Raw genomic sequence first — 10,457 nt, 5'->3', positions numbered from 1 at the left:
AAAAAAAAAAAAAAAAAAAAAAGAAAAGAAAGAAAGAAAGAGAAAAAGAAAGTATGGGTTCAATTCCCAGCAACCAGGGGGAAAAACGTTAGTTCTACAGTGAGGGAGGACACAGCTTCCCACAGGAAATTCGGGGCATCCCTAATAGGAAGTGAGAGAATGCTGGGTGCCCTCAAACACTTAACATTCAGTACACTGAGCCTTGAGCTTCTGAGATAATCCACGTCATACCAGCCACTGTGTGCTGAGCACTCATCACCTGCAAGGCGCAGGGCCCTACCATACAATGAATAACCAGCAGGGTGGTTTCTAGAATTTCCTCCAATTACCAGATGAGGCCAAATGACTTGTCCAAGGCTGCCAAGTGGCTCTGGAGGAATTGGAGCTGAGATCTGATGACCAACAGAAGCCCTTACCAGGGGGCTGTGCTCCAGGAACCCAGCAGTCTGGACCCTGCGTTGCCACAATGGGTCTCACAGCCACGCAGGTCTTCTGGGGCTAGTGGCCCCTCCTCTGAGTCAGGACCTGACGAATTGTCTCTCAGTGCCAGTGGCTCCTGCTCTAAGACAGGGGTCCACCCACAGCTGCGGCTGAGGTTGGGCACATTTTGCTTTAACCCATCAGGGGACACAACACCCCAATGCCATGTTGCCCCCTCTCCTTTGGCAACACAGGAGCAGAAGGGTAAGAGACATGCTGGAACCATCTGCCCAGGGCCTAATAATAAATTGTGAGAGGAACAAGTTCCAGGCAAACACTGCTTTGGGGGGGGCTCTCCCCACACCCAGCCGCCATCTGCCATGTGCTCCTCACATGCCAGGCTATGGGTGGAGGAAGGGATGGGAGGGAGCGCTGAAGGAGGTGCAGCCGGACTCACAGTCTCTTCCTCTCACCAGTGCAGACTGGACATTGTGGGGAGAGAGGTACCCTTGCTGGCTTTGAGCTCCCTGGTCCCTGAGCAGAGGACAAACTCCATTCCTTCAAGATGCCGGTGGTACGTATCGACAGCCACTGGGGACAGTCATGCGCTGTGCTGTCCTGCTCCTGAGTATCACCACGGCACATCCATGTGCACCCACTTTAGAGATGGGAGCCTGGAGGAGCAGAGACGTTCACTGTCTCACGCAAGAGGGCAGAGCCAAGGCTTGAACCCAGGCCCCCAGAGGACACCCTTTCCCCAACATGGGCAGGCACATCTTCAGATGCCACAATGAGGCCAGCTGCATGTGTGCCATGTAACAGACCAGCAGCTGATGTCACCCGGGGTGGCCTTTTACCTCAAGCGAGCCCTGCCTAGGCTGCCCTCTGCCCTCCACCACCATGCAGCTTCCAGGTCATCTGATCCCTAGCTTTCAGCTATCTCCCCCAGTCGAAGAAGTACAGGAGAAAGGACTCAGAGTCTCCTCCAGAACTTTCAGAGAAGGTCAAGGAGCAGCTGGCCGAGGCCGAACTCTGTAAGCTCAGGCAGCAGTTCCGGAAGATGGTGGACAGCCGGAAGTCCTTCAACTTCCTCAGCCAGCGGAAGATTGCCAGCCAATGGTGAGGGACAGGAGGGGTTTGCACCCAGGCCCTGGGGGGGACAGCTGGGGTTCACTTTCATGATCCCTATCTTCTTCCCTGTGGCTGCTGGGGAGGGGGGACCCCCTTCTGAGCCCAGTCAGGTTCTTTTAATCAGACTCTGGTGGGGAGAGAGCCTCATTTTCAGTGGCCACAGCGGGAGGGAGGATTGTTTATCAGGGTGTCTGGGGCTCCCTGGGGGCAGGACACCCACATCTCAAGGGAAAGCCTTCAATGAGGAACCATTTCTGGTTTCTGTTTCTCTTCACATGAGTTTTACTCTTCCCTGTCTCTTTGAATTTCAAGCCTGGCTGGCCCCATATCTGGAGTCTGCCAGTGACCAAGGGCCAGGCAAAGAGATTATCTTCAATGACTCCAACCCCAAATTCCCAGGAAAGGCAGAATCTGATTGGCTCAGCTTGGGCTAGGTGTCTACTTCTAGTCCAATCAGCTGCATCGTGGGTGGGGCCCGACAACTCAACGGAGTGTGGGCGTGGCTCTCCCTGCCAGTTCTAGCACGTAGCAGGGAAGCCTCCTAGCCCTGAGCTGTGATATTCAATAGCATTTCCTCTTTGTGTGTCCTTATGGGAACTGCAAGATAGACTGTTTGAAATTGGATTGCTTTAGAAACGACACTGTGTACATTTTGCTGAGCAATAGAAAGGTGTTCCCTTGAGATACACAAACACTAAATAACATTCTTTGATTCTCCCAAAAGAATGTAATTATTCAGCTATATCCGAATGCTTCTAATAGAAAGTGTCCGTCATTAAAAAGAAAATGTCACACAGGGTTATAGAGTCTGAGCATGTTCTCCCATATTTATTAGATCACATATTAATGACACATTTAAAATTTATTACCTTTATTAAAATTCTCCTGTGTGTGCGCTCACACACACACACACACACACAGAAAAATCTCATTTCTAGATAATATATAAAGGTCAAAGGATGGATAAGAAGGATTCTCTAGATTTTCCATGGATTCACTTATCAGAGCCAGGACTTGTCCTTAGGGGACATTCATAGGAATTTTTTAGTCATCTTTTCTCAAGCCTCTTTACTGCCATCTGTTGGGAAAATGGTCATTATGCAGGGATTGCATTAGAACAAGAAAAAGTATGTCCTAGGAAAGAGTAACACATCAACCAATCAGTAATGCCTTGCTGGCCTTCCCTCTTGTGCAGTCCACAACCTGTACACCTGGCCTGGCCATCCTGCTCCTTAGCTCACTCCCGGTAGACATCAGGAAATTCCCCCTTCCCGGTGTGTCTCGAAGTCCATCGTTTGATCTGGCTTCAGTTTGATGGCACTGAAGGGGAGGGGTGTGGGAAAGTACAGAGATTATGTTCTTTATAGAGTCAGAATTAGGCACGGTGTCTGGGGCATGATAGCTAAGGAGGCTCTTTCCCCAGCACTGACCTGAATTACACCATCCTGAGAATGAGCAACTCCTTAAATTTTGGGGTCTTACTACCCTCACCCAGTCTCAGCCCTGCCTACGAGACACACACAACCCTCCTTTTGCTCTCACCTCCTCGTCCTGCCAGACTAACTTGGAGCTGTCTCTGTTTTTCTCTCCACGTGTTAATAAAGACCTCTTCCAGAAGGTGGGGGGCGGTTCACAGCCGCAGATTGACCTTGTGCTCTGGTCATGGGCACATGTGACTACTGAAATTGTAACTGATTAAGGAAAATGAAAATTTAAGTTCTTCAGCACACCAGCTGTGTTTCCGAGCTCACTAAACATACGTGGTGCAGAGAGGGGTCATTCCCATCTTTGCAGAACCTGCAGGACAGCTGGCAGCCCAAGGGCCAGCTCTGGCTGGCTACTGGCTTTTGTAAATAAAGTTTTATTGGCACACAGCTGTGCCTATTTACCCATGCATTGCCCATGGCTACTTTCACGTGGCAGGGAGAGGTGAGGGTTTGCAGAAGGGACTGTGTGGTCCCTAAAGCCTCAAATGTCTACTCTTTGTTCTTTTATAGAGATAGTTTGCCAATCCCTGCCCTAGAACATTCTAGAGCCAAGCTTCCCACTCTTTAATGTGCATATGGAGCACTTGAGGATCTTGTTACAAAGCAAATTCTGCCCTACCAGGTCCAGGGCTGGTACCTGAGATTCTGCATTTCTCCAGGCTCCCAAAGGACACTGAGGCAGTTGGTCTGCGAACCACACCAGCAGCTGGTGTCGTTGGCAGGAAGGCAGTTACTGTGCTGCTCCCCAGTGTTTGGATGCGTTTGCTGGGCGGTCTCCCAAGCCTCCTTTTCACAGAACCCTGCCCTCACTCACCCCTCCCAGCTCTTCTCTAGAACAGAAAGAGGGAGGGAGAGGAGGAGACTCGCATCAACATCAGTTAAGTCCACTGCTACCTGCCCCCGCACCCCAGCACAGAAGCTGGCAGGGTTCAGGGTTATCTTGCATCTCCCATCTCTGTGTTGATGCAAACTTGAATATTCCTGCCTGTTGGTTTGCCCCTCCTTACCGGGATAATTGGCTGTAAAGTCTGGGAAGATGGTCGGCAGAACCCGGAAAGTGCCAGTGAGCTGCCTTAAGGGGGAAGTTCCCTTTCTAGCTAATGGGTTTTGACAAGGATGGCTGCAAATTATCCCCTGGGAATGACCCCCCAAGCAGACAGAGCAGGGGACACTGTGGCCACCTGGGGTTAGCTATCCAGTTTCCAGCCCCAGTTCTGGGACCTCAGGCCACCCTCCTCTACCAGCTGAGGCAAAGTCTGTCCCCAGGCTCTATCCAGGTCATTTTGGGGTGCAGAACTACTTCTGGACTGCTTTCCTGACAGCAAGGAAATCCAGACTCTGAAAGCAGAGCAAGAAGAGATCACCCTGCTTCTGAATCTCATGAGGTCCCCCAAGAACCTGGATCTGAATCAGAAAAACTACCTGGAGCTGCGCTTCCTGTTGCAGGCCAAGGAGGACTACGAGGCGCTGATCAAGTCCATGCGGGCGCTGCTGGCCGAGATGGATGACAAGGTGTGGCCTCCTTGAAGAAGCTCAGCTCAGAGCAGGGCGAGGGGAGCAGTGGGTACCAGGACGCCTCCCCTGGACCTGACACCGCCTGCTGTGACTTCCTGAGGGGACCACTGGCCATGGCCACTGCCTGGTGCCCTCAGGGCTTCACAATCCATAGCACGGCCTTGGGGTGGGGTTATGCTGGCAGTGGTGCCACCCCGATGAGCTAGGAGGACAGAGGGCCCCAGATGGTCTCACCCTGGCCACTGGGTACACGAATTGCTTCCACTCAGGATTCTTTGGCTCAAAACAGACCTGTGACTTCCCCATCCCCAGACTGGCAGGCAGTGAAACCTTCCTGTGTCGACCCAAAGGCAAAGAGCTGAGAGTAGGTGGGTGGGTTAATAATCGTGTCCTGGACTAGGCTTGGAAGGCCTTGCAGATCTGCGCCTGAATTATTCCTCGGCTGCAGACGCTTCAGCAGTTTCCTGCTGCCCTTTTGGCAAAGGCCAGACTCCCCAGGGGTACTGGCGGACAGCCTCTCCAGTCCTCTCTGCATCCGCATCCCACCCACTCATGTTCCTTCTGCTTTCTGGGTGCCTCCCCCTGCCCAACCTCTGAGCTTGGCCAGCTCCTATTCATCTGCTAGGTTCCAGCTCAAATGCTAGTGCACGCCTGGGAGGTGTCCCACATTCCTCGTCTGTCCTTTTCCAGAGGCGCATTGCCCTCCGTGGCTTGTTCCTGGTGCTAGATTGCAAGTTCTCTGAGTGCAGGGACCCCAGGGGTGTCTTGGTGGCCATCATAAGCCTGCTGTCTGGCACAGAGTAGGTGCTTAGTAGACATGAATGAACGAGTGGGGAAGGAGGCCGTAACAAAGAAGAGGGAAATTGAAAAGGAACAGGAACCTGGGCCTTCAGAAGTGTGAGGAAAAGGCAGCCTAGTTGGGATCCTCCACAGGCCTCCCCTTCCTGAAGCACCACGCCACCCACCCCCAGGCTGGAAGGGTCCAGAACCGCACCTACTTGTGCCCACCACACAATGGCAGATCCTCGTCCTTGTAGATGTTGCCGAAAGGGGTGGGGGGGCTCGTTTGACCCCGTCCGGCCTCCGGGAACATCATCAGCTGATGGAAAATGGCATCTTGCTTGGGGACTGTACTTGTCCTATGGCTGTGGCCTGGGATTGTGGTTCCCATCAGCCTCCAGCCTGACTCTCAGCATGGAGGGGCTGGATTGTGAGCTACACAGGACCCCTGGGGACATGCTCTGCAGGGGACAGAGGCTCCTGGGCTCTGGGATTCCCTGTAGGGCAGAGGGGGGTGTCCCTGCAGGGCAGGTGATGTCACAGTCTCCACATGCCAAGCTCACTTGTAGATATTAAAACAGGTGAATGGACACTTTTTCAGTACTAGGATTGAACTCAGAGCCTTCACACTGAGCTACACCCCCAACCCTTCTCATTTTTTATTTTGAGACAAGGACTCATTAAATCACTAAACCACTCAGGCTGGGCTCCAATCTCAATCCTCCTGCCTCAGCCTCCCAGTGTGCTGGGATTACACCCTGCTCTGTTGTCATTTTATTCTGTCCATGAGTTAGTGAGGGTTTGTGCTGGGGATGCTGCTTGTGCTTAGGACAGAAGAGAAGGACAGAGCAGAGCAGGAAATCTGATTTGACTAAAGGTCAGAGCTGCTTTGAGAGACTGAGAGAGAGAGAAAGAGAGAGAGGGAATATTTGTGTCCCAGCTGACATCCCATGTTAGTCACTTTCCAGCACTTTTAAAATTCCTGAGATAATCAAGGTACAAAGAGGAAGGCTTCGCTTGGGCTCACGGTGACCAAGGGGCATCCCATGAGCTCCCCACTCCTAAGGGTTCCGCAGCCTCAGATGGCCCAGCTCTGGGTCATGAACCTTTAATGCCTGAGTCTCAGGAACATCCCAGACCCAAAGTACAGGACTCTGCACCCTATGCTGTCCTTTAGCTGGCCCATTTGACTTCTCTGTGCCACCTGCCCACCGCGGCTTGCAGCCACCAACATAGATTGTTTTTTCAGTGCCCCATGGTGACGGCTGGAACCGTACTCTGCTTGTAACCTTTGGGAGGCGAGGCGGATGAAAACCCAGGGACACCAACACAGATCCCCAGGTGTACCTGCTCCCAGAAGCTTGGCACTGGGGCCTGTGCAGCTGATAAGGCTTGTAGTTCACCTGCAGCCTTGTTTAAAACCTCTCAAATCCAGAGCAGGCCCTAGGACGGAGACTGTTCTCAAAGGGGGCTAGGAGCTGCCACCTCTTGGCAAACAGGGATGCAGCAGGCTGCTTTTGATGGCAATGGCGCCTTTGTTGTCATCATAAGTAAGTAAATAAAGAGTCAGAGCTTAGTCTTGGCCACTCAGAGGACGAGGCCCTGATTATGAGGACCCAGTCCTTGCCAGCCTCGAAGGACACGTTTCTTCAGAGGACAGTTCCACAAGTGTGTCCAAGGTCTCCTGGGATTTTACATAAGACAGCTGCATCTTGAAGGAGCTAAACATCAGGCAGGGAATAAAGCTGGTTGCCTGGGTGTGGACTGTAGCTCACAGTGGGCTGCTTGCCACAGCTGGCGGTTTGTGGGAATGATGTGTGAGTGACTGTGGCTTAAGATTCAAGGGACAGTGTCCGAGGAAGGTTTGGATCTGGAGAACTAAGCCTGAGTTATGAGATTGGAGAGAGACACCGAAATCCTTCCCTGTCTGCTGCGGTGGGGTGAGTGTTACTGAACTGAAGCCAGAGCCGGTTAGCCCCATGGGGAGATTGGACTGTGTCTCTTAGGAGTGTTTCAGGCTGCAAGTAACATGATACCTGATCAAGGGAGGCCGGCACCAAAGGATATGTATTTATCCATTTCTTAAAGTAAATCTTTAACCTTGGGATCATTTTAAATGTATAAAACATCTACAAAGATAACAAATTTCTCACAGACACTTCATCCCGTTTCCCCTAATGTGAGCATCTTATGTTACCTTCATCAAAACTGAGAAACTAACTTTGGCACACGACTGAATCAAACTATGCTCTTTATTGATTGTGATTTTGCCAGTTTTTCCATTCATGTCCTTTTACTGTCCCAGGGTCCCATCCAGGGCACCCATTACCTTTAGGTTATTTTTTCACTTAACAAGAAGTTCCCTGGGCACAGGTGGCCTCAGGATCCATTTGTCTGATATAACACCTGACTTCCCTGAGCCTAGACCCTGCTTCCCTCCGTCCTGGGCCACGTCCACTTGCTGGGAGGAAGAAGGTCCCACTGTCCTTTGACAAGGCCAGGCCCCTCCAGAGCTCAGTGAGTACCTTCCTTCCTGATGACCTGGCCACCTTGGTGACTTGAGAGCCCCTTGGCTCTCAAGTGGGCCTCTTCCTCCAAGGTGTCCTTCTCCAAGGGCCTCCTTAAAATAACCTAAGAACCAAACACAAATACTAAACGAAACCAATTTTTCTGCAACTCCAAACCACTGCCCACTCTGTCCTTCTAGAAAATTCTGGCAGGATTTGACTATGCTCTGTTTCTTTTTTTGTTTTTTGATACAGGGTCTCACTGTGTAGTTGAGACTGACCTGGAGCTCACTGTGTAGCCCAGGCTGGTCTCAAACTCACAGCTATCCTCCTGCCTCAGCCTCCCGAGTGCTGGGATTATAGGCCTGCACCACCACACCTGGCCACTCTGTTTCTTTTTAAAGCAGACACTATTTCCACTTCTACCCCCACTGTTGGGAGCAACATATACTCCACCAAATCGCCTTTCTCTGGGGCCACCAGGGTCCTCGATCTCTCCAGAGCGAATGGCCCTGCCTCAGCTTTCAGCCGTTTTTGAATCTGTGAACGCTGAACTCCTCAGCAGGAAATGGCCTCCAGATGCAAAGGCCATTGTTCAATCCCTCAGGGGTGGTGGCTCTTAGACCTACCACTCCAAAGCCGTTTCTTTTCCTTTTTTTCTGCTTTTCTCCCCTCACTGAGCTACTAAGTACACACAGTCAAGCACAAGCATCTTACAAGTGCTATTCAATGAGTTTTTACTTCAGTACTGAGAGAAAGATATAGATCATTTTAAAACCCATAGGGCTGCCTTGGTTCCTTTCCAGTAACACCCTTGAAAGAGTCCCCATCCTGCTGTCTGGCATCCTGGGTTCGTTTTGCCTACATAATGAGCTGTATATAAAATGTCCTCTTCTAAATGTGCTCTTCTGTTTGACTTCCTTTATTCAGCATCAGCAAGCATCACCTTTTCAACACTAAATAAATACCCTGTTACAATCCTAAAATGTAATTCATATATGGCAAAGTCCTTTGCCCTTATTTATTTATTTTTGTACCAGTGATCGAACTCATGACCTTGTGCTTGCAAGGCAGGCACGGTGCCACTGAGCTAAATCTCTGGCCCTTTTGCCCTTATTTTTTAAAATCAAGACGATGGCCTAAGTATAATATAAAGGAAAAATGAAGGAAATCCATTCACACAACAATAAAATTTATTTTGACGTGAATGTTCTGGTCTACAGCAAAGTCACTAAACTGTGTCTGCAGAAGACCAGATGGTGGATATTTAGGCTTTGTGAGCCACATGGTCTGCAAGGAAGCCACTTAACTTCACCTGTGTAGCATGAAGTCTGAGGCCACAGGCAGTACATAAATGAACAGGCAGGGATGTGTTCCAATAAAAGTTTATTTTTAAAAATAAGCAGTGAGCCAGATTTGGCCATAGATGGACATAGTTTGCAGACCCCAAACTGAAGACTGTTTCAGTCCTGTGTATCCCTGACTCAGAACAGGATCTAGGTAGTGCTAACAGCAAGATTTCTGCAATGGTGACCAACCCTTGGTGAAGTTCCACACAATAATTTTCCCTTGCTTTAGGCGGTGACTTGGTCACTGGACAATCCAGTGTCTATTGGAACTGAATGAAAAGCAGTGCGTTCACATATGAAAAAGAGTTTGATTGCAGGTACAGAAAGCGTAATTGTTTTTCGCCTGTGCAATGCCTTGATGGGAACTGGGAGGTCACAAGGGTTGGAGGACAGTTCTTGGATAATGTCTGGTGCTGTCCCAAACACTGCCAGGTGTATGGCATTTGGTGACCCACCCGTTAAGTCCCAGAAGCACCCAGTCATCGCAAGCACCGAACAGCACTTGTGCATGGTTACAGAAAGTCCCTTGGAGGACAATGTCCTGTCTGCTGGAAAGCATGGCTTAGACAGGCCGAGCTTGTATTGGCAGGTGATAAAATTCACGGGCACAGGAGAGAGCCAGAACTCAAAATTGCCCCATTTTACCCTAAATTGGCTAAGATTAAGTTCAATTGAACAGGCACTGAAGAGATAAATCACACTTCTCTTTACAAGACAAGAAAAACTATTGCAGGTTTTTCTTTAGCTTACTTCAGGGGGTGAACTGTAGAATTTGTATCCCTGCAGATGTTAACACAGCTGGGTGCTCTCTTTTTCAGATTATTCAAATGGAAAAAAAAGTAAAAACCCAAAAACAGACCTTCATAAAAATGCAAGAGGCCAGTAACCCCCGGAAACTGCAAAAACAGATTCACAGTTTGGAAACCCGTTTGAACCTGGTAAGGTAACCCGGGCAGTCCCACCCTTTGCTCAGGACACACCCATTTCTGTGGTTGCCCCAGGAGATGGTGATGGACACACAGGCTGGGAAGCTGTTATGTGTGGGTCTCTTCTCCCGCCTCCACTCTCTACTCAGCCCCCACCATGTCTGTGATGTCCACTCTTAAATTTTCTGCCTCAAAAACTCCTGCTTCTGGCCAGAGGGGGGCACTGTGGTGCAGTGGTAGAGCACATGCTTTAGCATATGTGAGGCCCTAGGTTCAGTCTTCAGCACAGCACCGACCAAAATAAAAACTTGCTTGTTTTTTAGAAGCAATTTGAATGTTACC

At 50.2% G+C, this 10,457-nt stretch overlaps 2 protein-coding genes across 2 annotated transcripts in view; one reads left to right on the top strand and one right to left on the bottom strand.

Moving 5' to 3' along the window:
* Positions 1-1,429, bottom strand: part of LOC104848453 — a 4,266-nt gene extending 2,837 nt beyond the window's left edge. The window contains exon 1 of the mRNA XM_010604457.2: positions 417-1,429. Coding sequence (XP_010602759.1) covers positions 417-802 — 386 coding nt within the window. The 5' untranslated portion in view covers positions 803-1,429. The remainder of the gene's footprint in view (positions 1-416) is intronic.
* Positions 1,353-10,457, top strand: part of Ccdc63 (coiled-coil domain containing 63) — a 28,463-nt gene continuing 19,358 nt past the window's right edge. Inside the window, exons 1-3 of the mRNA XM_033762438.1 lie at positions 1,353-1,539; positions 4,361-4,550; positions 10,008-10,127. Coding sequence (XP_033618329.1) covers positions 1,481-1,539; positions 4,361-4,550; positions 10,008-10,127 — 369 coding nt within the window. The 5' untranslated portion in view covers positions 1,353-1,480. The remainder of the gene's footprint in view (positions 1,540-4,360; positions 4,551-10,007; positions 10,128-10,457) is intronic.

The sequence above is a fragment of the Fukomys damarensis genome, unplaced genomic scaffold (assembly GCF_012274545.1).
Source record: "Fukomys damarensis isolate Sample0158 unplaced genomic scaffold, DMR_v1.0_HiC HiC_scaffold_12, whole genome shotgun sequence".
NCBI classification, from domain to species: domain Eukaryota; kingdom Metazoa; phylum Chordata; class Mammalia; order Rodentia; family Bathyergidae; genus Fukomys; species Fukomys damarensis.
This window is presented reverse-complemented; position numbering and strand designations above follow the sequence as displayed.